This window comes from Medicago truncatula, chromosome 1, assembly GCF_003473485.1.
Source record: "Medicago truncatula cultivar Jemalong A17 chromosome 1, MtrunA17r5.0-ANR, whole genome shotgun sequence".
Taxonomy (NCBI): Eukaryota; Viridiplantae; Streptophyta; class Magnoliopsida; order Fabales; family Fabaceae; genus Medicago; species Medicago truncatula.
This window is the reverse complement of record NC_053042.1, coordinates 56,298,138-56,325,193: the sequence shown is the minus strand read 5'-3', so window position 1 is coordinate 56,325,193 and position 27,056 is coordinate 56,298,138. Positions and strand designations below refer to the sequence as shown.

The window sequence follows — 27,056 nt, the reverse complement described above, 5'->3', positions numbered from 1 at the left end:
GGAAGTTTCTACCGTCATTTATTTAACGGTGACTAATCTCCGTCAGAAAATATGTAGGACACACAAGGTGGGTTCTTCCCTCAAAATCGAATTTTCTCCATACACAACAATCTAAGTCAATCTAAGTCTCTTACCACTTGAATCAATATTGTTAGTAGAAAAGAATAATTACTATTACGAATAATTGAGTGTTCAAGAAAAATCATGGGTACCCCACATGAGAAAAATAGTTCAAGTATCGTTAAAAGACAAGTTGAAATTATCATGGAGAATGCTAAAGTGTACCTATCAAAATATTGTTTAAAGAATCAATGTCTCTTTCCTGAGAACCAAAAGATTAAAAAAAATGTTTAAAGACTCAAAATAGATAAATTTTAATAAAAAAATAGTGATTATTACATTTGCAATTGTTTAATATGCATTTTTAAGACGATTTTCTTTTGATAGCTCCTTAACCAATGTCCTTAAATACTCATTAGTCATGCCCAAAAATGTAATAAATGTTTCTCATTGTGAAACGGAACGGGTAAAAATTTAAAGTCCGAAGGTTGAAATCACACAGTCGATGAACGAGAGATAGAAAAGAAACAAAGATTGGGGATCCAAGGATCAAGTTTCTGTGCAGTTAAAAGTCAGTGCAATTATGCAGTCGGCAAGCTTGAGGCCGATCAAAGATTGGACGGTCCAGACTTCAACATCAATTTTATATTAAGAAAAAAATCAAAATTTGTTTAAAGATCTAAACCGTCTGATCTTGATTGGACGGTTCAAAGGTGCAGACTGCACGTGACTGCACCCACCGACTGAAATTAATCCAATTCCGAGATCTATGCAGGTAGGGGTGTATTTTAAACGAATAGTTTTGAAGAGACGTCCAAGTACTTGAGTCAAATTTAACTTAAATAACTTCCATTGATGTTCGGAATAATATATTTCTGTAATAAAATTAAAGCCTGTGATCTAATCTCATTCTTACAGCTACAGACTACAACCTACAACTACTTATAACGTTACAGAAAAGGTTCCACAACAAGCCATTACTTCTCAAGGAAGTAGTGGAGTGCATATATGGTTTAAGCCGCCTTGCAGAGTAACAACTATTCCTTGTTGCGAGAGGAGCGACCCTTCCTTTGGCCCCCAAGAATACGAGAAATTTGTAAACCACGGCTAAATGCTTGATTGAAAAGCATACGTGTCTGAAATTCTGACACAAAAGGAAACCAGGCCAGGAAGGCAACAGGAGTGAACAAGAGCAAACCCATGATAACCTCATAACCACGTGCTAGAGTTTTTACTGATTCCCAAAATCCACCTCGGCGTACTAGAGGCTTTAATGCTTGTGCAATCTGCATGATAATGAAATCAAAATGATACTAGGAAAATCACACACAAAACCATGCAAGTTCAAGAGAAATGGGAATACAAAAGCATACTGTTCCAAGATTTCATAACAGAAAGGAGAAAAAATGGGAATACAAAAGCATACTGTTCCAAGAGTCATTGCATGCAATGCAAATGCTTTGCTCATAGTCATGGATAAGGATTTAGCATATTTCTTAAAAACTAATAAAAAAATTTGCAAAAGGAAAGAACGTTCACCTGTAGCATTCCCCAACCAGTTGGCATGAAGGCAAGAATGCAAACAACAATGTCCTGCAACGTCATGTGAGCAAGGGCAATCATGGTCACTAGAATTGAGACAAAAGTCACAAATACTAATCCCTTCATTAGCCGGAAGACAAGTTGAAAATCTGCACTAAATTTCCTTCTCCCAACAGACACCGTCTGAAAAAACACGAAAAAAGAAAATAAGAAAGTGGAATGGGCTTCATTAATATGGTATTGTAAATAATTATTGTAATTAATTTGTATTAGTTGTCACAGACCCAGTTGTCTGGCCCATATAGTTAGTACTTAGCTTAAAAATATAGATTGGTGCTCGTACTTTGATAATAATTAAAATAATATTCTGATTTTTTTTTCGGCACAAGGAATTGTTACAAGTACCAAGGATTCTAATACGGACTATATGGGTAAGAAAGGGAACAAGGTTTTTCTTTCGTGATGAATAAATAATACATGAGATAATCCTACCACGAGTCCAACCAAGGAGCAAAGGCTAGTAACAGCCCCTAATGATTATATTGAGAAATCATATATCTCATGAACAATTTTAAGTTTTTAACATGCCCAACAATATAAAAACTAGCTGGCTTCTAACCTTCAAGATAACTAATATTAGAAAGATCACCAACCATGATATGCCATAGACCTGTAGGCAAGAAAAAAGATATCCATATAACATTCCAAATTATGAGTGAGATAGATAGTCGGGAAAGGGAACAAAGCAAGTAAAAAGACTTACCAGGACACTTTTTGTAGATTTCGTAAAGTTCAAGTGGTAAACAAGACCGTACTGATAAATGAAAAAACGCAAAGATAACAATATCTCGGCTATGATTCCGCGCATTCCTGAATATTTTAGATGCTCTTGTTCCTCCTCCCACCAGGATTCCCAACTCTTTTCAGGTGGCACACCTATACCGCCTCGGATGCTAATCCATTTATTCCAATCAGTCCAATCATCAACAATCTTTTGCCACTCAAACCCAGAAGGATTGAACAAGAAGGGAGCATAAAGCCAGGTGCCCACCATAAACCACATTGGTGTTGTAATCAACAGATATGAAAGCCCACTCCTATAACCATTGCCAAAAATTTGGTATACAATGAGCAAAATCATTAGCTCAATACCCTTGACAAAATGGCTACGGGAGTAAAGTCTATAGTTGTCAGCAAATTTAGCATGGAAAACCACAAACCCTCGGCCAGTAGGTCTATATTTTGCACCTCCATGAAGCAACGTCCTTCCATAATAGTGAGTCTTTGTCCCAAGCGAAAATGTGAAGAAAACTGGAGCCAACTGCAACTGCATTAATATGAACTCACTAAGAGCAGTTCGGAATCCCCTTTCCAAGCCGATTTCCATTAACATAGGCAAAGCCATCAAAAACCCAATTTGAACAAAGGACTGTGATGCGAGAGCCACTTGAAGAGGCTTATTATCTCGAATGGCTTTCTGTGTACTCAAACCTTCTTCAAGCCCACTAAGAACAAGATAAAGGCGACCATAGAGGAATACATACACAGTGAGAACAGTAATCTGCTCAAAGTTTAAACAAGAAAAGAAAACGGTTCAGAAAATATTGTGATAAAAAGAACTAAATAAGAGTTACTTTCGTGGTGACATACAAGAGTGCTGAAGTAAAACCCAATTGTTGTGAAATAACAAGACAGCATTCTGAAGAAGTCGAATCGGTGGCCAAGTCGGTATACATCTCGACTCAGTGTTTGCTCTCCATTGCCATTAGCTATCTTTGCTTCAAACATAGAAATCTGGTTGAGACCCACATCTCTTCCTTTCCCAACTTGTATGTACTCATGATGAGTAACATTTCCTTCACGAAGGGTAGAATTAAACCCTGCAAATAACATAATGAAATTCAAATGAAGATTGTACAGAAAAAGCAAATTAAGGTAAGATTCAAACAGCTCTTTTTTGGGAGATAGACATCACTTTACCAGCAAATATATCTTCACTCAAATTGATAACTTTGGAGGCTTTGCTTACACCCCCTCTTGTGAGGTGAAAAATCCTATCGAAGACATCAGGATGCCCATAGTGGAAGCGAACCCTACATAATCATATATATATATAGCATAATGAAAATTCAAATGTAGATCTAAAATAATGTCTAACAAGGAAAATATACCAAACTTTTCTAACGTTTATATTACCCATTTAGCCATCAAAGATTATTTAAACTCAATGATCAGTTAGTACTTGGTTTTTCTCTACTCATGTAATCAGACTGCCTGTGTCGGTATATACCTTCAGCAGGAACATAAACTATAGTTTTCTTATATGTACTAGGATTGGAGAATAACAGCAACCAGAACTCTACAAAATCTATGTCAAAACAGTAGAAGATGTTCACCGTCTATCAAGACTTGAGGTTTTGTAACAATAAACCTTTTTTTTTAACATTGTAACTTCAGCCACCTTTACCAGCCATGCATTTGTTTTCTCTCAGAAACATAGACCCTTATTCTCAGTTCTTTTCGGTCATAGATCACTTTTTACAACCCAAATAACACAGAAACACGAACGAGAATGAGAACGTACCTCAGTGGATTAGCTAACAATCTCTGACCAATTGTCACAAAACTGGTTTCCTGATTTGACATGAACCAGGCAAGAGAAGAAACACTGAAAATTCAGAGCAAAATAATAGTCAGGCACTCATAAATTATGAATTTCAGTTGCAAAAGATTTTTTAAGCAGTATAAAAACAAATCAGTATGAAGAAAAAATGCCTTTACCTTCCAGTAAATATATGCTCCCGAAGTCCAAGAATACTTGGGTACCTCACTCCATCATGCTTCTTAAGGAATTCTTGCAGCAGATTCCTCATTTTCAAAGCTTCTTCCATGTAATTATCCTGTAAAGGAGGAAATTCAATCACACGGATTGACATCAGACCTTATAATTTTGTGCTTCTCATAAAAGTATTATACCTGGTTCATATCTATTGTTTGCAAGCCTTCTCCGCGTGTGAACATTATGGCATGATTCTGATTTTCAGGTTTACCCTCACCCAAAATAGCTGGCCCAGGAAGCTTTATTTTATATATGACCTGATTAAAATTTAAAACAATCAAATGCAGAGTTTGAACCAAGACATTGATAGATGAATAATGAAAGAACAATTATGGCGGGGAAAGGATGTTGGCTTACGCAACATTGCAAACTCCAGAATTGTATTTAGTCCTATGCAAATAGTATAACTATAGATTGAAGTTACAAAATGAGAAATCAGTTTCTTTATAAAAACAAGATTTTTATTTATGAAGAGGCTCAATTGGAGGAAAATATTGTTCATGTTGATTGTAAAAAATAATTTGCGTTTACTATTTGATTTATTTGATAGGATCCTAGTTTCCCTAGATAGCGAATTCTGTTTTGATTTGATCCCGGTATGATGGGATCATGTTTGCTATATTCAGTTTTAACAGTCACGATAAAAGCCTAAACAGGACTATTCATATATGAATAAACTAAACAGAGTGGTTACATAAAGAATACAATATCAAAAATTGAACCCCTCCTTAAATGTTAGGGCTCTATTTATGTCAGATGAAAGAGAAATTGAGAGAAGTGATTATACACATTTAATCTCTTATCAAGAGCTTGGTTACAATCAATCAACAAAGTAATAAAGGAGTTAGCTAATAGCAGTGAAACAAGAGTTCTGATATAAATATTTGTACAGACAAATCAAGCAGTTTGTTGTTTCGCACGTGGGTGCTTAATGGGAGTTGTTATCTTATAGATTGGAAGCTTTGCTGTATTTTTAGTTTTCTTGTTCCACTTTATAAAAGATTCAGTGTCCTCCTGTGGTTGTATTTTCCCTCTTTTATGTATGATAAAAAACTTCATTTTTCATCAAAACAAATTGCTGATAGCAAAAAAAAAAAAAACAGCAAATTATTTGCATCCTTTAATTATCAAATGCACTTACCTGGTTTAGGGTTTAATTATCAAATGCACTTACCTGGTTTAGGGTTTAATTATCAAATGCACTTACCTGGTCCAAACATTGCTCGGGCTCTGTCTCGGAGGGACTACTGGATTTTGGCATAGCCTTCACCAAGCAGGAGTAATAAACCTTGCTGATCCTTTTTGGTCTCTCTTTGCTAGGTTCCTCTACCTCGTCAATATAGGCGACTCGGAGTGAAGGATATCTGCCAAATGAAAAACATGTAAACCCACAAATTGGTATAAACAAACATAAAGGCCAGCAGTACAATTAACCTTGGAAATTTACCTTGCCATAAGCCTCAATATGTCCTGTGCACGAGCAGCACCAGATCGCTTGTCAATCCCATATTGTTGGCACGATACAACATATGAGAATTTCATATCAGCTACAGCTTGACATTGTGTCCATAATGATCTTTCCCCCCTTGAGTTATCATCTGAGTTTTCTATGGCTTTATAGCCTTCCATCAAATCTGTACATTCGTATCATTGCGTTCGGAAAAGAAAAATTAAGAGGTTAGTTTCAAGCAAAAAATTCATCTATTCGCTTTAAAACCAAATTAAAAGCAACTTCTACAAAAATCTTTGATCTCATTCCAAACGAAGTATTAGTCACCTTCATCTTTGGCCATATCGAGAAAAGCCTGGAGCTCCAAGGCTTTTCTGTAGTACATCATTCCTCTAACTGCATCAATGAAAATTCTTCCATCAATTGTAATGATAAGCAATAGGCAGTTTATACTAAGGATAGGACATAATTGTATAGGAACAGCACTCAAATTTCATATGAACATAGAAAGGGAGGGAAAAAACCAGTTCTGGTCAAAGTTTGTCCTCGGTATGATGCCCAGCGACGAAGCTCTTCTTCTAACTCATCATATTCTTTAAGTTCCTCTTCGTTGGAACAATTCACTCGCTGCAGAAAGTTGTTCCATTCATCTGACGTCCAAATTACCAAGAAATACATTAATACCCACCCTTGAACGTTAACATAAATACAATAGTGATTTTTGGGTTAAGGGTGAACACCTGGAAAGATCTTTTGTAAGTAGAAAAGTATTGAAACACCATCTTCATTGGGTGACTCCAACTCACGCAAGGAAAAGAGAACCTCTTCTGTGTAGTATGGAGTTAAAACCCTGCAAAGTTCAAGTTGAAATAGAATATTAGAGAAACTAAATATTGTTTGATGATTTAAAAGTACAAGCCCTAATACTATTATATAGACTAATCCTAATAAATGACAATCAAGAAACAACGGCAACCACAAATTTATATTACTAGGTGGAGTAGCATGGTTTAAACAACGCTTATAATAAATCATTTCTATAGCCAAACCATTGACCTCTCTATCTTTTTAAATTGTTTTGCCTAGAGTTTTTCTTAGTCTAACTCTACCTCAAGCGGTCATGGCTGCATCTAGCCAAACCATAGTCTTCTAAATCTTTCTTAATCTAGCCTATATTGTGCTTTGTTGCAAATCTATACGCAGTCGGTCTCAAGCCCAGATAAACGGAGAGGGATGTGTTAGGCAGTCAACAATGTATATGACAATCAAGGAAAACAGAAATAAAATCATGTCCTGATAACTATCGTTTTGCAGACAAATATACAAAAAAAAAAAAAAAAAAAGGAAAGAAAGGCAATAAAGAAACATTATAGCCTAAAATATTGCTATTTACATATCAACACTACCTCAAAATCTAATGAAAATATATCAATTATTTTCAGCATGCAAGGTCTGTTGACAAACCCTTGGCTGGTACAGTTGCCAACTGATGTCAAGAAATGTAGTAGATGTAATAACTCACTATCTAACTTCTCTTTAATGAACTATTGGTCTATCTGAATATGTTTTGTCATGTCATGTTGAACTAGATTATGAGTAATGTTGACAGAACAATCTCATTGAACTTTCATACTTTACCTTACAGTTATCGAGTACAATTTTTATCTATAGCAACTCACAAATTACGCCTCAACACTTGACTTTGTTACTACAGTTTTTGTGTCTCTCATTTGACAAAGCTAGCACCCAAAACATACAACATTATAAAGTTGACCTTCTGACAATTACTATATGTACATAGTTTTCATGTGTATAAGCTTCCATAGTCAAACTTCCAGCCATTTTGAATAAGGGTTTTCTCCCTTTTGTGGATTTGAGATGGAGTGCTCTATCTATCTATATAGCCTGCAGGTGTTTTACCCATGAAATGCATGAATTCACAACATATTGATAACCCATATTTTGTGTGATTTAAAATAGGCTATATGTCATCTAACGTTCACTCTTTAGTAGATTTGATTCCTATTCCACATTTTTTATTCCTCATTTGTGCATATTTAGCTCTGAGAAAGAAATAATTGCAAAAGAGTAAAATTTGATAAGCTTTTGGCAACAAAAGGACAAGTCTTGAAACTTCAGCATGATATGAAAGGCCTTACTGTCGGACAAAATGGCTTGATGCCTCACATGTTTCGTCGTAAAAGCATAGCTAAATATATAGTACTAAAAGAATGCTTACGAGAATGACAGCATGTTGCGAACTTTGGGTGCTGTAGGCATATCCATAAACAGTGAATTTGAGAAAAATGAAATACGCCTTTTGGCTTCTAAGTTAGATGGTACATCCATTGCTGATTCTTTTGTTGTAAGCAGAAGATAAAGGCGTTTAATCTGAAAATATCAAACATACAGTTAAAGATCATCAGATATCAACTTCGCTGTTCTAGTCCTCATCAGGGCCAATTGATTAGTAGCAAACCTTCTCTGTCCAAGCTTCTGTAACAGGTTCAATTGGAAACCTGATTGCCCCTTCAGATGCAAATAACTGGTGTTGCTGCTCAAGAAGAAGCATCCCCTCTTGTCCAGATCCTCCATGGATTGAATCTACCAAGCTATACATGCAAAATAATACAATCATAATCATAGAAGATAAAGAATATCATTTAAAGATGTAGAGACTTTAGGACTATCATCACCTGAGTAGATGATCCTCCATCATTATATCCCTTGTCACCACCTCCAGCATGTCCTGGAATAGAATCACAACTTGGTCCCTGTCTTCGTGCTTATTGTCTAACTGCATTGAATAAAACGCTGGATAAGAATTTTACCAGCTACATATTCAAAAACTAGAATGTAAATTTCATCAAGGTGTGTTCAAAAGTTACCAAATATTTGATTAGCGCAACAAATTGCCCATAGAGGCTAGGAAGCGCACTCAGTTTGAATTCACTTATTAGATCACCAGCTTCAATATGTTTGTCTACCTCTGATAAAATGTATTCTATAACCCTGAAACAAAAGGCACCCAAAATATTGAAAATAGGTTTTAGATAAACAATGAATTCAGAAGTCAGTTAGATGTTTAAAAGATAAAGCATAAAAAATGAGGAAACTGGTCATTTTCAAAAGTATTTTTATCTGAACAAATGTTATCTGTTATAATTTATTTGGATCAACTTAGAAATACTTCCAACTAAGAAATATCACTCAAACTACTGCTGCACACATCAACAACCAAGTAAACAACTGCATGACACTGTTTTGAAGGACTTACTGTTTCTCACGATCCCCTTGAACCAAGTACCTAATAATACTCTTAAATGAAGCATAACACTCCCGAACAGCACAAGACATATAGTTGTCGAACTCTATTCTTTTTCTCAGCTCTCGATCCTTTCCATTGCTATCCTTAGCCATATCCAATGCAATTGGAATCTACAAAAGCAGATAGATAATTATTATAATGGACATCAAGGCAGCAAACTTTAAAAGTAAAACTCCAAATAATTTAACCTTGCTAGCAAGTAGAAACGGTGGCCATTGTATTAGGTCTAACTCGGGATCAGCCCAATAAGGCACAAGCAAAAGGTCCATTTCCCTGAACAGTATAACCACCTCAGCAAAGTATAGTAAAAAATATATATTACTCTATCCAGTATCGATAGAGAGAAGAAAAGATCAAGAACCAGAAACACAAACGTTCCCTGCAGATTTACCTATTACTGATAAGATCTTCCTCTCTAAAACTAGTGATAATTTGGTTCCAAAGTTGTGCAAATCTTGCAGCTTCCTTACCCTTGTTAGATGGGATCTGTATCAATAAAGGAAAAGTAAATTTCAAGTATAGATGCTTTAATTTTTAATCGCAGGTCCAAGAAAGTGATGATAAAATAATTAACCTGGTCAAATCTGCGAGATAAAGTTGCTTTTAATCCTTTCTTTCTTGGCTCACACTTTTCCTCTGGGATCAAACAGGCATTAAAGGCACCAGGCAATGATTCAAAACGAGACCTAAGCATTCCCAGTGTCCTTATCTGAAACCAAACAACAAAATGATTAGGTTTGGAAAAAGCTGCGCAGGAAATGATGGAATTATCTCAGGAACAAACAATTTTTATGATAAATAATTAAATCACGGAGTTGAAATCCTTGGAACTCAGCCACCCTAATCCACATGTATATAGTAAACTTGAGTACTTGTACTAGACATTGGCTTAGTTTCATATCTTATTTCTAACATGAATAACATGTTTATTTCAATATCCCATATTTAATCATGCATATCCTCATCAACTTCAAATGTTTATTGTTTTAATGCTTTTTATCTGACATTTAAAAACCATGCAATGCACGAGATACCTACTAGAACTGCTAGAACAAGAAAACCAAACTCAGACGGAAAAAGGCGCCACAAAACCTATAACTAAGTTATAAAATCCATAATATGATAATAAAGCACAAATCTCAAATGATACACTATAAAAGATATGCACATATAATATAATAATAATCATAAGTATCGTTTGCTAGTGTTGTGGTAAGACCAATAAAGCAAGGAAAACAAACAGCATATGACCACCATAATGCACATCATATCAGTATAAAAGCGTATAAACCAATGAAAATCTTCTACAACCATAGCAAAAATACTTAATTTTATTTATAACTACTCAAAACATTGACTTGACTTGAAAGAAAATAATAAGGCAAACCACATTGTAAGACTCGAGGAATGTTCGACAGTTATAACCAACAAACAAATGACTGTGATATAAATGGACAGACAACATTGCTTGAACTTGAAGAAATGCTACACATTTGGGGGAAATGGTAAAGGAGGAAAGCAGCATGTACAAAAACATCTAGTGTGGAAGAACACATCCATGCTTCTTTAGATTCCCACCAAAGTATGTACAAAACAACAACCAATAAAAACAAAGTATCCAAACGAAACCACTAAAAGAGATTATACGTGTGGAAAATCTACTAACCTCACCGAGACGACGGAATGCTCCATAAATACCACCAAATAAAGTTGAGAATATGGCATACCAAATTTGGGTATCCATGAAGTAGACCTGAAAAGGAAAAAAGCGATAAATCGGTATGTATTGTAATGCGGTACTTACTGACAGAGCAACTGAATTAAATATATTTTGAAGACATACCAAAATAATTGGAGCCCAAAGTGCAATTACAACACCTATATTTTTTCGAGCTGCAAAGCGCAAAATTTATGAATTCATCTGTGGGAAAATGAAATAATATGAAAAACCCCTACTGTTCAAGCCATCTACCTCGTGGAAAGAATTCATGCCACTGAAAATGCGAGATATGTACATTCATTATATCCTTTGAAGGTCCCACCAGAGGTTTTATCTACAAAAATAAAATACAGAGTCAAATTTGTTAGAATAATTAATCAAGTACTTAGTGGAGATATTGAAAAGTTGTGACTATTTAGTTTCAACTCCACTAGCCATTGTATTGATTGTATTGATTAATCTTCCTTATTAATTAGGGGTTAACTAGGAGACTCTTACCTATATAAATGTACACTCTCACCACATAATATGATATAATAAACATATTTTCAGTTCTAATATGGTATCTAGAGCTTCTTGATCCAGAGCCATGTCTACGTCTTCTCCCTCTGATGCGCAACGCGTAACTGCTGCAGCATCCAAAACCTTCAAACAAGTAGTTTCTGTTAAGCTTGATGATACGAACTACCTTCAATGGAAGCAACAAGTCGAAGGTGTTCTTCGCGGAACGAAGATGGTGAAATTTGTGATTTCACCTGATATTCCACCGGTTTTTCTCACAGATGCAGCGCGCGAAGCTGGAACGGAGAATCCTGCTTACACTGAATGGGAAGAACAAGATTCATTGCTCTGCACCTGGATTCTTTCAACGATTTCGCCTTCGCTACTTTCGCGATTCGTTCTCCTTCGCCACTCATGGCAGGTTTGGGATGAGATCCATAGTTACTGCTTCACGCAGATGAAGACGCGTTCGCGTCAACTTCGATCTGAACTTAGATCCATTACGAAAGGTTCACGCACTGTCGCTGAATTCATTGCTCGAATTCGCGCAATTTCAGAGTCTCTTGCTTCAATTGGAGATCCGGTCTCTCACAGGGACCTAATTGAAGTTGTTCTTGAAGCACTTCCTGAAGAGTTTGACCCTATTGTTGCTAGTGTGAATGCAAAATCTGAGGTTGTTTCTTTAGATGAACTTGAATCTCAGCTTCTCACACAAGAATCTAGAAAGGAGAAGTTCAAGAAAGCTGCTATCAGTGAACCTGTTTCAGTTAATCTCACTGAAACTGCAAATTCAGAATCCCAATCTCATGGTCCTAATTCTCAAAACCACAATTATACTGATGGTACCGGAAACAATCAGTTTCCTAACTCTAACTCTAATTTTGGAGGAAGAAATGGCCAGTTCAGAGGACGTGGTGGCCGTTTCGGTGGAAGATCCAATGTTCAATGCCAAATATGTTCAAAAACTGGTCATGATGCAAGCTATTGTCACTACCGTTTCTTTGCCCCACAAAATGATTACTACAGTCCCTATGGCTCACCAGGAGGCTATGGTGCACCTCCAAATGTATGGATGCAGAACATGTCACGTCCTCAACATTCTGGACAGTTTCTTAGGCCTCCCACACAGGCTGCGAATCAGAGAGGTCAAGCTCCCCAGGCCTTCTTAACTGGCTCAGATCCATACAATTCATTCAACAATGCCTGGTACCCTGACTCAGGTGCTACTCATCATGTCACCCCTGATGCATCCAACCTCATGGATTCCACGTCTCTTTCAGGTTCTGATCAGGTCCATATTGGAAATGGACAAGGTTTGGCTATTACCTCTGTTGGTTCCTTACAATTTACTTCTCCTTTACATCCTCAAACTACTCTAAAACTAAATAATCTCCTTCTTGTTCCCTCTATAACCAAAAATCTTGTTAGTGTGAGTCAATTTGCTAAAGATAACAATGTTTACTTTGAGTTTCATCCTAATCATTGTTTTGTCAAATCTCAGGATTCTTCTAAGGTGCTTTTAAGAGGTATTCTAGGACATGATGGTCTCTATCAATTTGAGCACACCAAATCATTCAAGACCACTGCTCCTGTCTCTCAAAATTCTAGTGTCAACACTGTTTGCAATAAAGTTCCAGCACAAACTGATAATTCTGCCTCTTTTCATTTAAGTCCCTCAACTGGTTTCAATTTCAATAATTTTCAATGCAATAATGTTGAACATTTACCTAGTAGTTCAACATCTAGTTCTACTCAGTCTTTTCCTTCCATGTATGGTATCTGGCATAGCAGACTTGGACATCCTCATCATGAGGTGCTCCAAAGTATTATCAAACTTTGTAATATAAAATTACCAAATAAAAGCTTGTCAGATTTCTGTACTGCTTGTTGTCATGGTAAGGTTCATAGACTGCCTTCTTTTGCATCTCAAATGACATATACTAAACCTCTTGAATTAATTTTCTGTGATCTTTGGGGACCTGCACCAGTTGAATCCTCTTGTGGATATACCTATTTTCTTACTTGTGTGGATGCTTATTCTAGATACACATGGATATATCCTCTGAAACTCAAATCTCACACACTTTCTACATTTCAGAATTTTAAAACCATGATTGAATTGCAGTTAAATCACAAAATTACTTCTGTCCAAACTGATGGAGGTGGTGAGTTTTTACCTTTCACAAAATATCTCAATAGCCTTGGCATCACTCACAGATTCACTTGTCCACACACTCACCATCAAAATGGCTCAGTTGAAAGGAAACATAGACATATTGTTGAAACTGGTCTCACTCTTTTATCTCATGCACAAATGCCATTAAAGTTTTGGGACCATGCCTTTTTAACTGCAACTTACCTTATCAACAGGTTACCTACACCAGTTTTAGCAAATAAATCACCCTTTTTCTTACTTCACCTTCAATTTCCAGACTATAAATTCCTTAAAAGCTTTGGTTGTGCATGTTTTCCCTTTTTGAGACCCTATAACTCTCATAAGTTTGATTTTCATTCAAAGGAGTGTGTTTTCTTGGGATATTCCAACAGTCACAAAGGATATAAATGTTTAGATGCTTCAGGTAGAATTTTTATATCCAAAGATGTTGTGTTTAATGAGGTAAAATTTCCTTATCTTGACTTGTTTCCATCTCAGAAAGTGTGTTCTGTTTTACCAGATGGTCCCACTTTATCCACTTTTCTTCCCACTCCTGTCTCAACAACCTTTACTGTAAACTCACATACTCCCCAAAATTCTCATTCTAAGTCTGGTCCTCACATTGTTAACTCACCTACTCCCCAAACTTCTCATTCCGAGTTTGTTCCTACTACTCCCATATCAAACACCCCTCAGACTCCATCTATTAGTTCTCATCACTCCGAGTCCTCACACAGAAATAATGTGGTCCTAAATCCCACACCCATCACCATTCTATCTCCCTCTGCATCTCAAAATTCCTCACCTGAGTCATCTGCTAGTGTTACTAGCTCTCAATCTACTAATTCTGAGTCTCCTCCTCCTGTTCCTCACAGAATTCATCCTCAAAACTGTCACACAATGAGAACCAGAGGTAAACATGGAATTGTGCAGCCCAGAATTAACCCTACACTCCTTTTGACTCATGTTGAGCCCACTACTTACAAAACTGCTCTTCAGGATCCTAAGTGGCATTTAGCAATGCAAGAAGAATATAATGCTTTACTTCATAATCAGACATGGTCTCTAGTATCTCTTCCTGCAAACAGACTGGCCATTGGATGTAAATGGGTATTTAGGGTAAAAGAAAATCCAGATGGCACTGTAAACAAGTACAAGGCACGTTTAGTGGCTAAGGGTTTTCATCAACAAGCAGGTTTTGACTACAATGAGACTTTTTCCCCTGTAGTCAAACCTGTTACAGTGAGGACAGTTCTGACACTTGCAGTTACTTATAACTGGACTCTTCAGCAGTTGGATGTGAACAATGCATTCCTAAATGGAGTGCTAACTGAGGAAGTCTACATGGTGCAGCCTCCTGGCTTTGAATCTTCTGACAAGAACCTTGTATGCAAACTACACAAGGCTCTCTATGGGTTAAAACAGGCTCCCAGAGCATGGTTTGAGAGATTGAAATCATCTTTACTTAGCTTTGGGTTCAAGTCAAGCAGATGTGATCCTTCTTTGTTTACTTTGCACACTCAAGCTCACTGCATTTTTATATTGGTTTATGTTGATGATATTATCATCACTGGAAACTCAAAACTGGCTATTCAGAATCTAGTTCATCAGCTCAATTCTGAGTTCTCCCTTAAAGATTTGGGTATACTAGATTATTTTCTCGGCATAGAGGTGCATCACTCACCATCTGGCTCTTTACTTCTTTCTCAAACCAAATATATCAAGGACCTTCTTCAGAAAGCTAACATGATTAATGCTAATAGCATGCCTTCACCAATGGCATCTAGTACAAAATTGTCTAAATTTGGTTCAAGTACAGTCTCAGATCCTACATTTTTCAGGTCAATTGTTGGTGCATTGCAATATGCAACCATAACAAGACCTGAAATATCCTACTCTGTGAACAAAGTTTGCCAGTTTTTATCAAATCCCCTTGAAGATCACTGGAAGGCAGTCAAGAGGATACTTAGATATCTGCAGGGTACTTTACACCATGGGTTAATGCTTACACCTGCCAGCTCTACTGAACCTATTGCAATCACCGGATTTTGTGATGCTGACTGGGCTTCAGATCCTGATGACAGAAGAAGCACATCAGGAGCCTGCATATTTCTGGGCCCCAATCTAGTTTCCTGGTGGGCAAGGAAACAGACCCTTGTAGCTAGATCTAGTGCAGAGGCTGAATATAGAAGCCTTGCACAAGCTTCGGCTGAGATTATTTGGATCCAATCTCTTCTCAATGAATTGCAAATTAAGAGTAAAATTCCTCATGTCTATTGTGATAATCTCAGTGCAGTTTCTCTTGCTCACAACCCAGTCCTGCACTCAAGAACCAAGCACATGGAATTGGATATTTTCTTTGTGAGAGAAAAGGTTATAAGGAAGGAACTGAATGTCTCGCATGTGCCTGCTCAAGACCAGTGGGCAGATGTCTTAACTAAGCCTCTGTCCACTGCCAGATTCCTTTATCTTAGAGACAAACTGAGGGTTTGTGACACCCTCCGTTTGAAGGGGGACTGTTAGAATAATTAATCAAGTACTTAGTGGAGATATTGAAAAGTTGTGACTATTTAGTTTCAACTCCACTAGCCATTGTATTGATTGTATTGATTAATCTTCCTTATTAATTAGGGGTTAACTAGGAGACTCTTACCTATATAAATGTACACTCTCACCACATAATATGATATAATAAACATATTTTCAGTTCTAATAAAATTGATTTATTTTTTTAACCACACAATCGTTGTTTCTATGGTATAGCTTGTGTGATATGAGACGTAGTTAAACAACCAAAATTGATTCACGAAACAGATGAATTATGATACAGATTTTATAGGTCCCACCAAAGTTTTCATCTTACAGAAACAAGGGCTTTTGTAGTTCCATCAAATATTTTATCTATAACAACAGACGAACAGAATGAAAAAGTGAAGGTCATTGGTTATTAAAACAAAATAGTAGAACCATCCAAATTTATAAAGGTAGTTTACAGAAATACAAGAGCCAGGGCAAGGAGGACTGGAAATGTTTAGATCTCATATTGACTAGAGATATGGCCAAAATGGTCCTTATATGGTTTGATCATTTGGGGCGGGGTGAGGGGTTAATACCGCACCTGGATAAGAGATATCCCCAGTTATAAGGACCAAAAGAGACATGCATATCCATTCGCACAATTGTGAGAAATTTCGGAAGTCATGAATTAAAAGGAATTACCTCTATATAATAACTGAATGCTAACTTTGTAATTATCAAGAGAACCCAAAACACTGTGTACCTGCGATTATAAGGGACGACATGTTAACATCAGATTCCAAGGAAAGTTGCATCACCCAGACAGAACAAAGGGAAACTTTTTAAACTCTAGTTTCTTACTTAAAAAGGGAAAATGTGCTCTCATGCATCCCCCTACCGACATAGAGACGGGGCTGTCAAGTACAAGGAAACAAAACCACCAAGTTAGAGTCTATATATCTCGGTTTTAATAGCACAAAACAACTATTGTTCGATGTACCAAATCAAATGATATATATAAAAAACAGAGTTGCCATATCACCTACCTGCGACCACCACATCATTAGCATCACAATCCTATAATTCGATCTCTCAAGAAAACGGCGAATGAGTGGGAACAGAAACAATATGGCAGCTAGCATGTTTGGTGACAGATATACAACAACGGCCAAAATAAACATTGAAGGCGAATGAGAATTGCTTCCAAACCAACTTTGGATGGATTGAGCAAAGCCAGGAGGATTGTCCCAAGTATAAGCGTAAGTGACCGATAAAACAATCACCCATGCTGCACCTGAAACTACTTTTAGAATGTATCTTAACTTAGCATGCATTGACATACTCCGTTGCGCTTTCCAATTAAGGATCACATCAAGAATAGCTGCCCACATTAACATAAAATAAGAAAAAGTTAAACAACCTGCTCTTTATATAATGCTAAGATAGTTCCCATGAGACAAAACCTGAAAGTAAAATAAGTTGAAGGAAAAAAAAAAAGTAGGGTATTTTGTGGAAATTAGGTTCTTGCCGGTTTTGGATGTTTCAATTACTGCATAATGCCAGCAATCAGATATTTTCACTAACATTTAATCAAAATAAACAGACCGTCGGCCAGTGCTAGTCTATAACAATGGGAAAAAAGCTTCCCTACCATCCTATTCCACTACTAAATTCTACAAACATTTTGTCAGTCTGCTCTCTCTGCCTACTTTGTGCGCAGAAACTGTACGACCATCAAATTTTTAAAAGCGTCTGTAAAATAAGCAACAAAAACCACAAAATTTCCTGAACAAAATTTGTTTCAGTAGTTATACCTGTTGCTTGTCAACCAATCATTAAAATCTCAAGAACAAAAGGCTCTAGAATCTATGTCAATGCAGTAGAGTAGGCTGCAATTTTATATAGCAACGCAGATCACGAAATACAAAATGGATAAAACTGGCTATTGAACAGCATCTAGCAAAATATATATATATTCTAGTAAAATTGGCTGTCACTTGCCTTGTCCAAACTTTAATATAGCTGCTGTTATAAACACGCTAAGTGCTTTCTTGAAAACATCACCGTTAAATATTGCAGTTGGATCCCCAGGTCCATTCCAAGCAACAATAATCATGGCCTAATGACAAATGGGCTCTTTCAGAAATGGATCTTGTTTCGCAAGACATAAAGAAAAAAAACTTAATTGGAAGGAGAATATATATATATATATATATATATATATATATATATATATATATATATATTTCGCTACCTAGCATAGAAAGTAGTATTTATTAACCTGTAAGGATAGAATGAAGAAACTCCACATGCGATCAAAACTTCTGAAAATATGCCAAAATGACCTTATCTCAACAAAGTTTCCCTTTCCAACCCATCTGTCCCTATTATCAGCCTTGTTGTCCTGTAAATTCAAGCTTCTATCAAGGCTTAAAATCTAGTGTCGCATATAAGTTTCAGGCTTTCCACAATAAACTACTCCCTCCGTCCCTAATTATAGGGCCCTTTTGAAAAAATAACGGGAATTAAGAAAGTGGATATTTGTATTAAATATGTTTGTAATTAGTATTGTTTTTACAATTTTATCCTTTAAGAGAGAGATGGTTTATGTTTTCAACATGTTATTTAGTGCTGATTGAAGAAAAAGATGTATAATTAATAGGGGCATGTATGTAAAGAAATAATTAATGTAGTTGGAAATAGCAAAGGGGTCTTATAAAAAGGGACAAAAAAAATTCTTAAAAGGGTCTTATAATTAGGGACGGAGGGAGTATACAAATTTACTTGTTTACTTGGGTATGATACTGAAAATTTTAACAGCGCCCCTTTAGCATTTTAAATCAGTGTCATAATCTTAATCAAGCATAGAAGAAACTTCCCATTTTCAGTCCTGCAGTCAAGCCTAAAGCTAATGCAAATAACTGTTTTAATAGAAGAATGGATATTTTAACCAATAATCAGCTAGTATATAATGCATATATAACTCAATTTTCAATGGACTGTACTCGTTCTAGTAAATATCAGAAACAACTTATCTCTTTATCTCTTCTATTAACAAAATTCTTGAAGAGATTAAGACTTGAGATTTGTGGAATTGCTTGAGTGATACATACAAGAATTATAAATAAATAAATAAGAAAGCATTTTGAAGAATACTTTGGGTTTTGTTTGGAAAGGAGTTTTGAAGAGAAAGATATGGGAAGGTAAGTTTTTCATTTTAAAGCTAAGAGATAAAATGAACAGATAGGACCTTAACTTTCATGATAATCTATCATTTTGTATATTTCATTCTAAACACTTACTAAATTGTTAAATTAGAGAAAATTTATATGAAATGAGAAGATTTCCCTCTCAAACTCTCCCCCAAACATATTGTAATATAAGGTTTCAATGCAACATAAAAATAATTACTAGTAATGCCGCTTGAAACTAGTTGCCAATTATTCAATGCTATGAAAATTCCATCAACTTATTCCATTAATAGAATAAAAACTTGAAATTTACGGACCAAAATTGAGAAAATATTAATATTTTGAAAACCACAAAGACAGTTTCTTTTAAAAGCACTACACCACATTAGCCACATCAATTTGGCTTTCGCCTGAAAAAAGATTCCAAGAAAGCTTAACTCCCTAGTCCCCACCAAAAGTACCATAAAAGCAAAATGATAATTCCAAGTTCCATTGACTAGCAAGTTACAACACATTTAAGATATGTTCGACTCTTCGATGCAAATGATATAGCACCAATGAAATAAAAGCAATAATTAAGTAGATTTCAATCTGAGAATCTACATAGAAGCTACCAAATAATCAAATGGTAGAGGTAAACCATATTTCCCACTTATCTATAAGGTGAAGCATCGTCCTAACATGCTCTAGGGCCTACATACAGAAAAACTAAATTATCCATGGGTATATAAAATCCATGGAATTCCCACAAGCCCATGCTGAGTGAAACAAAGCTTAAATAGTCAGAGAAAATGAGAGATCCTAATCAATGCTTACCTTCAACTTATCAAAGTGTAGATGTTCAACTGGAAGGCAAAAGAAATCAGCATCAGCCCGCATTGGCCAACCAAGCCGAAAACAATCAGCTGACCTACAATTTTTATTGAAAGTTAACACCTAGGCAGGTATAATTAATAAACCATTCAGGACAAAACAATAAAGAAAGGCTAAGATAATTCATACCAGAAATATTCATTTAAATCATCATAGTTCCTCCATTGTGAATGCTTTGACCTCCCTCTTTTGCTCCTTTCAGCTTCCTATTAATCAATATCATGAATAAAACATGGTTTAGTTGTGTATCACAAACGTAGTAGAAAGAAAAGAAGGAAATAATCAAAGGCAGAAAATACCTTTGCAATCACATTATATATGGGGGTTACAACTTTCCTTAAGAAAGCCTCCTCTTCACCTCCATAGGCTGGTTTAATATTCTCTCCCGTCATTGGACTAACATTGCCAGCAAGCATACCATACAATTCAAAAGCCATCTACAAGAGATACCATGAAAAAGATCGGAAAGCATGTCAATATTTATTCAAGTTCAACAAATGAGTAGGCTGCCTTCAAAGAAATCGTTTTATACCTACAATGTTGGCAAATGCCAAAAACCATATGGCCAAACACACTTAAATGTTAGATATACAATACAATTCTTGAGCATCTATGACCAAGTGATAAGGACTAAGAAGAAATTCAATGGGCGCTGCTAAAATCTATTGAATGGGGCTTGTGCATTGCCCAGGAGTTGCAAACAGATCTTGCATAAGATAATTGATCTCTGCTGAACGAAGGACTTAAGCTTTTGAGAAAGTTGGTCCTCAAAAACATCAAATCATCGGATCTTTAGGGATCGCCGTATCCATCTCGAGACTAAACTTTAACTTATGACAATATCACTAGGAAACAAAATGATAGCAAAACCAAAACAGACATGTTTTATGACGGAGTTTATTTACATCAATTTATAGTGCCAAATGACTCAAGCAAAAAACAGAACTTGCCGTGCCTCTAGGTAAAGATCACGTGAGGGGATAATCCTATCAAAATATTCGGAATTACGGGTTCAGAAATTTAGAAACAAAGATAATGAAGTGATAGCAAGGATTAAATGAAAAGGAAAAATAATTAAGAAAATAGATTTGAAAACTATATTCTTAGGTAGATCAAAAGGCAAAATCGTTGATGAAACATGCAAGCACAGGAGTGCGTTTGCACACACAAATGTATCAAAAAGTTATTAGCAAATTTTTTTTTTGATAATGGGAAGCATACTAGCATATCCAATGGAAACTCCACTTTTAAAATTATTTCAGAAATGTATCAAAAAACTATAAAAATCAAGCAAAACCAAAAAAAAAAAAAAATTACTGTCCACCACCCCACTACATGTCTATATAATCGTTAACTACAGTCCCGGAATAGTAACTAAACATTGTAGTAGGGATGAAATATATGTGCTCATACAAACATAGATATCAACTTTAATACATATACCCATTGATGTCTATAAATCTAAAACCCATCCATTAGCCATATATTATATGTGTTCCCTTTGATGTATTTTTTATAGATCAATAAAAAATGGCATTCTACTATTAAAACTAATTATAAAAAATCGACAAAAACATGATTAGTGCAACATCCAAAATAAAAAAATATTCCAAACCTTAATTTATAATTAAATAAGACCTATTTAACAGGTTAAAACTTTCCCCTTGAGAATAATATTTTAGGGTACCCATTTGGTCTAAAAGTCCACTTCCTATCCATAATCATGGGTTGGTTTAAATTACAAGGCTTACATGGTGATAGATATAGCAAAGGCACTCTGGCATGAATCTTAGGTTGGCCGCTTCACCCCATATTAGAAGGTAAAGACCCATGTATAGTAATTTACGTTGCTGCACTTCTTGTTGTATGGTTGGCAACCTGCAAAGTAGATTGATGACATATGCTGCACAAGAAACTGACGCATACATATAATTCTTGGGAAAGCTAGACAAAAAGAGTTAAAACAAGCTGCAAATAAGAAATCAAATTAAAAATTGAAAGTCGTGACTAAATTTAAGAATCCATGACTATTTAATATTACAGCATAAAAAGTATAATGAAAATAGAAAAATAAGTTTAAAATCTCTCTAGTCCTCAACTCCTCATATTCAGCTAAGCAAATAGCTCCTAGTTAAAAAAACAACGGTATAGATATCTTTCCATATTGTAGGAACATAATTCTCACCAAAGGCTACTCTTTCGACCCAAATACTTGCACCACTTCTTGTAATTCTTGAAAAGCTTCTTCATCACTTCTGTCAGTGCACGCTCATCCAACTAAGCAAATAACATGCACAAGTCACAGCATATTGACACAAATCAATATATGAATATTCTTGTGGATAATGAAAAGAAAGAAAAAAATATTAACACAGGAAATTGAGGCATCAAGTGTTAAACATCGCCCCCCAAAATCAGTAAGAGAGTGCAGTGCACTCATAAAAAGTTTAAGAGGCATTCAAATTCATAACTATAGCGAGAGTGACTTTTATGAAACAAAAACAAAAGAAACATGCGCGCACGCACATTTAAAGATTTAGATGCTACATGACAACTAAAAGAATAGAAAGGAATCACCTTCAATGTTAAAAGGGGGGACAAAATGTTCTTTACAGAATTTAAAATTAAAAACAGAGGAAAAAACATTGTATAAACTGTGCAATTAAACCTCACCTTTGGTTGTTGATCAGGCTTAGGAAATTGTCTTATATGTACATTTGCAAGCAATAAGATCAAATGCTCTCTCTGATTTGCCACATTGTGCTTCTGTATTTTGAGCAAGAGGTGGCAAACAAGTCCAACCGAATTTGTTAGAAACAAATAAGTCCCCAAGTGTGTAAACAAATTACCAGTTCCAGATTGTGAGTTACCTGAAACCCAAACATTGCCCCAAGCCAATCCAGAATGTCTTCGTCTTTTTTTTTCTTGTAGTCCTTTGGCCAGGCAAGACCCCTTGTGTTACGAAGAGCAAATACAGCAGCTTGGATCTGAAAAGAATGGTGGATAATTACTTTCGCTAAATGTCGAAAACATATGGGGATCAGAATTATGTACATATATGAAACTACAGACCCTACCTCAGGAAATCTCATTATTGCCTGATTTGCACTATCAGGATCGAGAGGAAGAATGTTGTAAGGAACTAAGATCTCTGTTTTCTCGGCAACTTTATCTTGAGTCTCCAAAATCTGTTACAATGCCAATGGAAAATCAATCATGACTCGTGAAAACAAAGGCAAGTGAAAATTAAATTTTTTAAACGAAAATTCAAAATAGTGAACTAATTTAAATATAATATTTATAAAGGTTCGCATAAAATGAGTCAACAATACTTAGGAGCAGGGGAAAATTACCTCACGGTCAACTTCCATAGATTGTGTCATATTAACAGCTTTCAAAACCTCAAAAAGAACATTAGCAGTCTGATATGCCTTGGTTAGCTGTGCACTGAAAGTAAGAAGCAAACTCACTGCTAGTCACATCACAGAAAAGGCACATAACATATTACATTGTACACTACATAAACAACATACCGGTCAGCTTTATCAGCAGCATTTTGTAAAGCTTGGATATACTTTTTGTAGTAATGCTGATAAAAACTCTGCATCTCACGGGCATCACTTTTCTTTATCCTTCCTTTCAATGTTGGATCATTTTCCTATGTAATGTAGATCAAAATGATAAAAGATATACATAACTTTGGCATTACCGCATCTAAATCTTGTTAGGGGAAATCGTTCACATTCATTCTATATAATATGATAACAGATAAAAGGTTGGTAAATGAGATGTTCCGAAGAGACCATTCCTTAAACTTTCAGGATGAAATCAGCAACAGTCTAAAATTGTCTATGGAAACTACTGAAATATATCAAAAGAGTTAAAAGGAAAGGCATAAATCTCCTAAACCAAAATACAATTATTGACCTATACTTTCCCATTATGGAGCAAAGCAGCAAAATCACAATCCATTATTTGGAAGAGAAAGACATGGAAAACATGTCACTACTTACTCTTTCCAGACGTTGAAGTAGAGCAGTTTTGAATTGACGAACACCACGACCACTTGAAGTGGGGTCCAACCTATGAGCTTTCTCAAAAGCATAAAACCGGCCTACAATAGCAAAACATGTATCCTCAGAATAGTAAATCATTCAGACACCGATAAATAATCACAGTGTTTTACATGGCCCTTGGCACACAGTTAAAGGGGAAAATGTTCAAATACAAAACCAAGCTTGTGGAGAATAATACTATAGGGTCTGTTTGGTAAGACATGTTTTTGAGCTTATAGATAATGTGTTATAAGCTCATTTGATTAAAAAAAGACCTGTTTGGTAACCGTCATTTTCTCAGGAACTATTAGCTTATTTTTACTAGCTTAAAGCGGTTTTTGATGAGCTGATTCAAGTAGCTTATAGCGGTTAGTGGTATGAGGTACAATGTAAGCTAGATTACTGAGTTTGGCGAATAGAGCATTAAATTATAATGAAGTAGAGAAATGAGAATGAGGAAAAGATGCATGCAATTTAAGGAAGAATGAAATACTTACAGAGATAAGCAACTCTAGGATGAGTCTTTTCAACCTCATTAGCAACACGAAGAATGGGAGCAATTTCAACAAGAGAGGAAGGTACAACCTCACTATCAAAAATGGCTTCACCAAGGTTACCAGCTGTTTGAGTCCGCGTAATACGCCTCTGCAACGGCGGTCCTTGAGTCTCCGACGACGACGGAGGACCCGGTCTGGACGACATTCTCTTCTATCACCGATCTAACAACAACAGCAACGAAGCAATGGATTTCAGAAAGATAACAAACCATGCATTTCACAAAAAAAAGTGAATAATCGGTTACTGTTGGCATAATAATGAGGAAGAAGAAAGAACTTACATACAAATGAGAGAAGAGTGAAAACCCTAAGAAAGAGAGAGAAGAGAGAAATGGGAATGAGAGAGTGAGTGAGAATGTTTTTTTTTTTTTTATTTGTGGCACGAAAACAGAGAATGAGTGAGTGTTGTAATGTAACTGTTGGGTGCAGAAAACGGTGGAAGCTTGAATGAAGCAGAGTAGTTCTAAATTCGTCAAGCCAAGTCATCAAGTGGGTCCGTTTCATCTTTAACTTTCAGGACTCTTCCTTCAAAATACCCCGATATTCTTGTACTAATAACGTCTCTGCCATTCAATTCTCCATTCAAATTTTAAACTAACGGCTTTTTTTTTTCTTCCTTTAAAAGTTAAAACAATATTTACTTTACTGTTTTCTTTTTTTAACAAAAAAACAATATTTACCTATTTATTTATTTATTGTTCTTTTTCACTAACCATTGATTCAACACTCTTAACTTCATCATGTTCACATTATTCATCATTTGAATTAAAGAAAATTATATTCATCTCTCTTAAATTTTTTATGTTTTTAGTATTTAAGAATTCATATTTAATTTATATTTTGTTAAAAACAATAAAAAAATTGAAAAACTTCTTATAATATTTTAAACATTTTAAAAAAATTTCATTCAAAAATACGAAGATTCCACTTAAAAGTAGTGTTGAAATGAAATATAACATAATAGAGAGAAGAAAAAAAATAAAACAATATTTTGTATTAATATTGATATTGAAAAAATAGAAGTAGTATTGTAATATTTCTTATAAGTGATGCATTCTAATATATATATATATATATATATATATATTTGGTGTTACATATTTTGTACCTTAAGTAAGTCATTGTTTTTTTTTTTTGTTTTTTTTTTAAGGATTTTCCTTAAAATAGTTACAAAATTGTCCTTCTGTTTAAATTTAATTAGAATAAAAATAAAATGGTGTTTTAATAAAATATAAGTGGGTGTAACCTGCTAGCCTTCATGTTTTTAGATTGATGAAAATTAGCAGTCCCATATATATATATATATATATATATATATAACACACGGTGCTAGTTTCTAGTAGCTAATTCATAGCGAGTCATGGACAACTGGCATACAAATGACACACCAGAAGATTCACTATACAAGAGATTAAGTTAAACTAAACATCTCTTTTTGAACAACTAAGCATCTTTTACACTCCCCTCAAGCTAAAAGGGCATTCTGTAGCCTGCAAAGCAGTGACATTGAGTTTGGATCGAAACTGGAGAAATAAAGAGGAAGGAAGAGGCTTGGTGAGGATATCAGCTCTTTGATTACAATCGTGAATGTGAGTGAGAAACATGCAACACCTTGCTGAGAACCTTCTCTCTAACAAAAAAAAAGGTAAATTTACGTATGTTTTGTTCTAGCATGATGAAATGGGATGCAGGTCATGGCAATAGTACTTTCGTTGTCACAATAGACGATAGAAGAAGAAAATATCACTCTTAGTTCTTTGAGAAGGATCTGAACCCACAACACCTCAATTTTGTATTGAGCTAAGTTGTGTCTTCAGTTTATTGATTTTCTCGGCTTTAACTCCTTTGTAGATTCTCTTGGCTTCATTTTCAACACTGGAATTTTATGTCAATTTTTTTATAAAACAAATAAACAAAACCATGTATGAGAGAAACAAAAAAAATTGAACAAAAGATGATCTAATTTTGTATTATTATGTCTTTGATTTTGTTGTTGTTGTTGTAATGATAACTCAGGAAAAGAAGGTGGCTAGATCCACGACGAGTGTGAGTTTTTGAGAAGGATAGTATATTTGTTCATGGTTGGGGGATTGACCAAATAATTGTTGATTTTTATTTTGAAGAGTAGATAATATGTGTTTGAGAAAGAGTTTGTGATAGGTGAAAAGATAGGATGAAGAAGATGCAATAAAAGAAAGAAACCGTACGTATGAAGAAAAAAAAAACGTGCGTGGTAGAGAAAGGAAGGAGGAGTTGGTCTGCAATTTT

General features: G+C 35.3%; 1 protein-coding gene across 2 annotated transcripts; it reads right to left on the bottom strand.

The window, feature by feature from the left end:
* Positions 1-879: 879 nt before the first annotated feature.
* LOC11425448 (callose synthase 3) lies at positions 880-25,227 on the bottom strand. Of its 2 annotated transcripts, none has more exons than XM_024773185.2 (43): positions 25,070-25,227; positions 24,729-24,950; positions 24,190-24,290; positions 23,710-23,834; positions 23,530-23,623; positions 23,254-23,364; positions 23,047-23,163; positions 22,850-22,942; positions 22,362-22,453; positions 21,928-22,054; positions 20,476-20,613; positions 20,306-20,382; positions 20,120-20,213; positions 18,394-18,516; positions 18,114-18,231; positions 17,159-17,493; positions 16,974-17,026; positions 16,815-16,875; positions 11,192-11,273; positions 11,063-11,112; positions 10,886-10,972; positions 9,794-9,928; positions 9,611-9,705; positions 9,408-9,492; positions 9,169-9,329; positions 8,780-8,903; positions 8,588-8,688; positions 8,371-8,503; positions 8,131-8,282; positions 6,632-6,741; positions 6,416-6,541; positions 6,219-6,287; positions 5,889-6,075; positions 5,649-5,805; positions 4,579-4,698; positions 4,384-4,502; positions 4,187-4,270; positions 3,583-3,695; positions 3,253-3,482; positions 2,366-3,163; positions 2,222-2,272; positions 1,600-1,785; positions 880-1,346 (listed from the first exon to the last, which is right to left on the bottom strand). In XM_024773185.2, exons 2-43 carry the CDS (start codon positions 24,931-24,933, stop codon positions 1,098-1,100), a joined length of 5,868 nt encoding a protein of 1,955 aa, XP_024628953.1. In that variant the 5' UTR covers positions 24,934-24,950; positions 25,070-25,227; the 3' UTR covers positions 880-1,097. The 2 variants fall into 2 exon arrangements, with proteins under 2 accessions (XP_024628953.1, XP_039686009.1); XM_039830075.1 differs by having other exon boundaries at positions 1,098-1,346; positions 25,074-25,224.
* Positions 25,228-27,056: the final 1,829 nt, after the last annotated feature.